Below are 7,777 nucleotides of genomic sequence, written 5' to 3'. Positions count from 1 at the left end.
ACCTCTCATCCCTAGTTTTCAGCCCACGCATTTCTCAACTGTACTCCCTTTCCTACCCCGTCCCAGATTGTCTCCGCGGTCAACAAACATCTTCCGGTCATGCTGTGGAGAAATTCTGCTCCCGGTCGTGGTGACAAGAAATCTCGGGACTTCTTTGCTGCCGGAAACTGCGGCTCTTAAAGGCGGGGCCACCATCCCTGGAACCTAGCACCGTGCACGATCAGAGGCGGGCCCGGATTTGTTTGGCGTCTCTATTTTCTCAAAGTCTGTTCCCGCCTAAGTCTATTTAAAACACGGAGCGCGTTTGAATAGCAGCTGTTTGCTTACACTCCAAGAACTTGCTCAGATTTTTTGACGGCTCATTTGTGCTTCGAAAAAGTGAACACCTTCTCGCCGCTTTGCCAGTTTTGTTTTGTTGACATTTGGCACTCGAGCTAATGGTTGTGAAATATTTATGTGACCACACGCTTTTCCTCGAGCTCTGTCGTTGTTTGGTCACAGCAGACGGCAGAGAAACATTGCATCTCGTCCGGGCGGAGGGGAATCTAATTCTGTCTCTGTGAGAGTATTGCTTGAAAGGCCATTATCAACGTTATTGGTTTGTTTAAGACCTGTCACCTCTGAATTCAACGTGCATCTCCAGTAACCTATTTACTTGGTTTGAGAATAGACATCATTGCAAGCGGAACAATATCATAGCTACTCCTCCTTCCTCTCCAGGATCCATGAAAGGGTCTGCAGCATACTCACAAAGATTGTATGGATCTTTACCCCTGGTCATGCAGGTGTTCAAGGCAATGAACGTGCTGATGAGATAGCCAGCCAGGCTGAGATCGGCAGCAGCATCCAATTCGATCCAGCAACAGTCATGGCATTATTGACAGCATGGTTCAACGAGCACAAACAGGATGAGGGCACCACTTACACACCATGCGTCTTCAGCAAGACTGACCTAAATTGGTTGAGAGATGGTAAAACTCCACAAAAGGCCCGAGTTCTCGAACATCCAAGTCTGGGATTGGAATCTGGGCGATCCACTCCTACAAACTGACAAATGTTTAGTGTGTCCTGCGCGCTCACATGACTTTATGTAGTTGCGAGCGCCGTAAAACACTTACCAAAAAAATAAATAAATATCCTATTATAATGGAGTTAAGAACGTTTGTGAGGTCAGTATACTTTTTTTTTACTCAGGTGCCCATAAAATCTACAAAACTATGATTCAGTTAAGGATTGTCCGGCACAAAGTTCAGAAACTACTTTTTGATTGTTCAGGTTTGGTGGTTTTTCCTGTAACTCGAAGCTCTCGGATGTTTTCACTCGGCCGTTAGCCATTTCATATTTTACTGGGGACGAGTGTATATAACATATTATGACATGTGTACTCACAACTTTGGATGAGCATGGGGCAGCGCTGTGTGTCCAGCGGGTACTTCTGGAGCAACATGCGGCAGCTGAGGGTCAGGGAAAGCCTGTCAGAGGAAGACCACGTCCCAGGAGAGGGGGGGGGGGGGTAGAGGAGAAAGCAAAATGTTTTAGTCAAATGATCCTCCCAAGATTGTGGGAACAAAGTTTGTAGTTTAATGACGTAACATTATTGTATCACAGGTAATCAATAATGGAATATTAAATTTGTACATAAATTGTAGTTCGAAAATGTTAAAAGGCAAGACAATGTTTTCATAATTTACAAAAGAATGAACAAATCTACGTTTGCAGATTACAGAAAACTACACCTTCTTTTTTCACTACTTACATTAAAGTCTCAATTCTAGATAAAGGAAAGCGACCGATGCTCAAAGAAGATGATCGTAAAACGTAATACTGACAGACAGCATCGTGCAAAAGTTTTCAAAACAAACTCAAAACAGTTCAGACAAGAAAGGAGAAACACAGCTAGACAACACACCAGGCAATCCCAGCGTGTAGGAAGCTGTTTGACATCCGTCTGAAGACTACAGGGGGAAAGCGACGGTAGTCAGGGACTGAAAATCGTGAGATTACCAATTTTGAACGCTTGTTGACTCATAACTGTATTTCTGTCAGTTGATTATTGTTGATAGATTTCCCATTCAACAACACTTAACAATAAACCACCAGTCGAACAGATATAAAGTTATGAGTTCACAAGCTTTTAAAATTGGCACCCTCACAATTTCCAGTTTGTGACTACCGTCGTTTATTGCCCTGTGCTCTTCAAATATTATGTACAAGGTCATCACACGAGACAAGAACACAACCATGGGACTATTGTGTGGTCCAGCATACCGGCTGAAAAAAAAATTGCTCGTGCCGTCTGAGTTTCAGCATCTGAATCAAAACGCACTTGTGCCAAAGAACGTTGTATTGTAAAGTGAGCGCGTGTTGGGGGAGGGAGGGGGGGGGTGAAAGTTGACAGAAAAAAACCGCGTCTGATTTCACAAATCCAGCAGCCATCTACCAGATGTGACCTTGACTGTGTTGTGAGTTCCTGGAGCGACATTAGTTTAGGTATGAGGTTTACGGCACTTGCAACACAATAAGGTCATATACGAGCCGATTGAGCAACACAACACCGTCTGCTCGGGGTAAGCTCTGAGTGGTGTGAGAGGAAACCATTAAAGACTGGGAACTTCAATCTTTTCAACAAGTTTTGTATTTGGGTGACAGAAGACGTCAGAACTTAGAAGTCGTCACTGTGCGAGTAAACTTGGTTATGTTTGGAAAAATCAAAACTTGGTATATAAACATGTGACCGTTTATCTCTCTCACTACCACCTCTCTCCCCCCCCCCAAAAAAAAAAAACAACCCACCATCTAGGACTCAGTAATATGTCTCACTGTTAATTTGAAAAAAAGTTTGCCAAAAATCAGTGCACAATATTGCAAATTAAATGGCGATTCTAAGATATAGGTTATTGATTTTAGAGCAAGCTTTGCTTCTACATGTGCTCTTTTTTTCAAAATTCATCACACTCCAAAGGGAACACCAAATGCGTATTGATATAATTAGAGACATCGGTATTTATACCACTATATTTTATTGGCATCTCTGCGTGAAGGAAGTAATCTTCGCCCACTACGCGACACAGTGCCGTAATCATTCCTCACAGGCTCCTATTGTAATAATCAAACGACCAGGACCTCACAGGCTCCTATTGTAATAATCAAACGACCAGGACCTCACAGGCTCCTATTGTAATAATCAAACGACCAGGAGTGCATTGCTGTAGACAAAAAAAATGTTGGAGTCAAATATAGGGAAAGGGACAAAAAGGTTGTCCTGGCCTCGCACAGAGACAGTCTGTTCCTGTAACGTGCATACCCGACCACACTCGGAAAATAAAATCCAATAAATACAAGCAGAGGAATGGATACAATCAAGAAAGCACAATGGGGAGGGGAAGCAACATGAGGGATTATGTGCCTAGCGTGGGGGTGAAAGCGGCTGGAAGGAACCACAATATGATGTGTGCAGGCGATTGTAAAAGATTAGTGCCACTTACATATTTCTACTTCACTCAGAGACTTAAATCATACGTATCTGACTAGAGAAGCCACATGCGTACAAGCCATTATTGGTATAGCGTAGTGTCAGGAGATTGTTTCTGCTCCAGTCAAATACTTCAAAAGCTCAGTGGAGGTAGTTTAAGCTCAGTGGAGGTAGTTTAAGCTCAGTGGAGGTAGTTTAAGCTCAGTGGAGGTAGTTTAAGCTCAGTGGAGGTAGTTTCAGCTCAGTGGAGGTAGTTTAAGCTCAGTGGAGGTAGTTTCAACAAACTGAAGACACATGTGATTTAAGAGGGCCTAATCGACTATTTTGAGTTTCAGGTTGAAAAATAAACTCTAAGTTACGTCACTGAAGGTTACGTAATTTCTCAACTGTCCGAGAACCTGGAATTATAATTCACCTCTCAACAAGCACTTTGACGTGCTTTAGACAAAGAACACCTGCCCTAAGATAGCAACAAAGGAAGATATACAGCGGTGAACAACACAACAATATCACACGTCTCTGTGGCGTGGGTACAGCTCTCGAGGCAAATCTGCTGAAATTAACATCTGATCTGGTTAGAACAAGTTTATTTATTTTATGCGCGATTTCGAATGTGGAAATGTTTTAAAAGGAAGAAAAAACGAATTCTTTCTACTTGGTTGAATGTCAAGGGGCCAGAGCTGTGTGCACACGAGAGTAGGGGCTAGAAAACTCATCTACATTTTGTCTTTTTAATTATCTGTGCAATAACGGCTGGGAACTTTACATTGACGGTGTTTTACGCCACTATCGACACACTTTAGATCATTCAGGAATTGGGCATGCGACCCTGCCTATACAACACGAGGATGAGAGAAATACAACAACCCAGCAGAAAGACCGAGATACACGATACACCACTCGTGAATCCAACTCGCCCCCATCCCCTGCCTGGGACATCCAAGCTCCAGCAAAGATCGTTCATAACAAGATAGTTCTTTCCTTTCTTTGACACAATTAAAAAAGTGTCCTCAAAATCCAGTAACACCCTCTTCGAAAAAGTGCAGACTTTGCGAACAGTTACCCTCCTTGTGTGAAAAACAATAAAAGCGGAACAAACAAACTGTACTATTCCTATTCTTCTTCTGGAGAAACGAAAGAGAGCTTCAAAACCTGATCTGACAATCAATAATTTATTTATAGAGGCACCAGCCATCCAGGTCCAGGTGCTGTTTTAGCCTCATCCGAAAGTAAAAAAAAAAAAAACAAAAAAAAACAAAGACTGCAGCGCCATCTGAACAAATGCCCAGACTTCCGCAGACACTTTTTTGGCTGAGTGAACTATCTTGTTATGTACGATCTTTGGCTACAGCTAACGGCTACACCACAGACGCCAAATAGCGTGGTTGGAGCCCCCCAGGGGTATACACAACGGAGTAGATTGGAGCACCCGGGGGGTATACACAATGAAGTTGGTTATTGGAGGAAGTTGGTTGAAGCCCCCACACTGTATACATAACGGACATGGTTGGAGCCGCCACACTGTATGCATAACGGACATGGTTGAAGCCCCCACACTGTATACATAACGGACATGGTTGAAGCCCCCACACTGTATACATAACGGACATGGTTGGAGCCCCCACACTGTATACATAACGGACATGGTTGGAGCCCCCCTCACTGTATACATAACGGACATGGTTGAAGCCCCCTCACTGTATACATAACGGACTTGGTTGGAGCCCCCCAGGGTACACACAACGAAGTTGGAACAAGGAGGGCCGTACCGCATGCTGTATTTGACCTCTCCCTCGCGGTACAGATGCATGTACTTGTTGGGCACCGTCACGTCATGGAACGACGCCTCTTTCTCGTTCCGGAAGTAGACATCAGGCACCCAGACGAGGTCCATCATCTTGGTGTCCACCTCCAGCCAGGAGGAATTGTGCAAGAGCGTGTAGTTGAGCCGTACGTCCATCCAGGTCATGGAGAGATACAGCTCCACGGAGTAGTCCTGGGACAGACAGACAGACAAAACGCTCGTCTCAGGGGGCGCTCTCACGAGCAAACAACTGCTGGCTGGCCTTTTCTTTGCCAATACGACATGCGCTGACGTGCACGGGTGGGTGGGTGTTTTCTAAGGCGGTTAAAAATAAACTGTTCTAAAGGTTTTCCTACCCACAACACAGCAAACCCGTGTCCTGGAATGGTAGACTAGATTTCTTGTTTTGTGGGACGTTGCTTTAATGGATTTTCCCTCAACCCGGTATCGATAATGACATACGGTACACGTTATTGTTGTACAAACGACACTTGTTTATTGTTACACTTGGCAGTTTTCATACTATTCTCTCTGGACAATTCATTAAATCTGTGTTACCTGAAGGCGCACACTTTGTAATACTTTTAGGGGCTTAAACTTGGTCTTTTGAATCTTACAGCGTCCTAAACTGCCCATACCATCGCTGCAACGCATGAGTGAAGTGGAGGTCCATGATCGCCCATGGCAGTCGGCAAGGCACCGGATGATAATGAAACTACCCAAGTGACTTTGACGTTTCGAATATCTACAGTCACGTCCTTACGAGAGACAATCCCATTATTGTACCCTTGGTGCCCCTAGGCGACTCTGGAGCAACTGCGCACTTGGCAACCCAGAAAGACGAACCATTTATCGCGTTACAGTAGTGCGTCTCTGGGGGCTGCACTGTTGGGTGTCTTTGGTGGGTAATCGCAGCCGTGGATCCCACAGGGGGTGCGTACAGAACATCAAATTCTAAGTAGGAGAGTAGGAGAGTGGGAGAGTGGGAGAGTAGGAGAGTGGGAGAGTGGGAGAGTGGGAGAGTGGGAGAGTAGGAGAGTGAGAGAGTGGGAGAGTGGGAGAGTGGGAGAGTGGGAGAGTGGGAGAGTGGGAGAGGGGGAGAGTAGGAGGGTAGGTGAGTAGGAGGGTAGGAGAGTAGGAGAGTGGGAGAGTAGGACTATTGAGACAATCATCGCAAAGCTGTCTGGGCCATTTCCCTGAAAGGTTAGGAAATGATAGGCTACATGAGTTAAGGTAAATGTTTTCTACATTTTATCGCTAGGGCTGGGCTGGGCTGGGCTGGTAGGCTGTTTAATGATGTTAACGATGGCTGGGCTGTCTGTGTGAATGGGACTAAACAACTCTCAATACGCTTGTAGAGATGAAACAGGGGCACAGAACATGTACGACGGGCGTTCGATAAGACTTTACCCTGACTGTGACAGAACTGTCGTACAGCAACGAAACTCAATGATTGGAATTTGTATCTTGTTTAAAATGTTGTATGTGGAACTTTGGGAAATTCCAATCTGACGATCTGAGAATTTGAGAGCATAATTTTTAGTGGTTCTTGGGTACCCTAAGAGAACGTCTCGCACTACAAGAGAATGTTCCAGCTCACAGAGAGAGAGAGGGGGGGAGGGGAGGAGGGGGGCATCTCAGACAGCAGAACTGTGTGGATCCCAAATCTTCCCACACTCACTATCTTCTTCTTCTTCTTCCTCGTTCTCGAGAGTGGAGGATCAATTTGAGTCCTATCCGAGGTCATATTATTATGTTCACGGTTTTTAAAAGGTCAAACAAAGGTCAAACACAGATGGTAAAAGTGTGTCAATTTGCAGGATGGCTAGATAGAAAAGTGGCATTGTGAGTGTCAAGTTTCAACGTCCTAGCTAGCTGCTATCATAGCTGGCATAAAGACTTATTGAACGCCGCTGTAAACACACAATGCCATGCAAGCTCACGTCTAACAAAGGGAGACTATCGTGCACTGAAACGTAACAAAGAGGCAGAAGATATTCAGAGACGTCTCCGGCGAGCACCCAGGAACAATTCGGAGACGTACTCCCGCACACAGATGTACTGCTTTGGGGGGTCAAACTGCGTATTGTTTGCTGCAGATCACACGTATAGCCGCTATAACTGCCACAGATCAATTATTTCCAAGAAAATTTCAAACCTAACTGCAAAATATCAAATTATGGGTTAAAACAAGGGTAGGCAAAACAGGGGGGGGGCATACCTTCCTATCACCCCGAAGATTTGTTTACTTGGTCTAGAGGCACAAAGCATTTTGATTGGTCTATCTCCGTCGGAGACGTCTCCGGGTAGATACTGCGTAGCAAAGATGTTCCCTGGGGTACAACACTGGGGAAACAAGCACTACCACGACGTGCAAAGCTAGGAGTGGGCGGGGAATACAATGAGGAGGGGGAGGGGAGGAAAAGAGGACGACAAAACTGTTGAGGAATTGAGGGAGGGGGGAGGGACAACGATCAAAGTCAGAAAACAACATTGATGAT

General features: G+C 45.0%; 1 protein-coding gene across 1 annotated transcript in view; it reads right to left on the bottom strand.

The window, feature by feature from the left end:
- Positions 1-7,777, bottom strand: part of LOC100533288 (GluClAc1) — a gene marked incomplete at its 5' end in the record, with an annotated part of 32,995 nt that overhangs the window by 8,908 nt on the left and 16,310 nt on the right. The window contains 2 exon segments of the mRNA NM_001204590.1: positions 1,390-1,472; positions 5,242-5,468. Coding sequence (NP_001191519.1) covers positions 1,390-1,472; positions 5,242-5,468 — 310 coding nt within the window.

Source organism: Aplysia californica, unplaced genomic scaffold, assembly GCF_000002075.1.
Source record: "Aplysia californica isolate F4 #8 unplaced genomic scaffold, AplCal3.0 scaffold00451, whole genome shotgun sequence".
NCBI classification, from domain to species: Eukaryota; Metazoa; Mollusca; class Gastropoda; order Aplysiida; family Aplysiidae; genus Aplysia; species Aplysia californica.
Note: the sequence above shows the minus strand (reverse complement) of the source record. Positions and strands in the feature narration are given on the sequence as shown.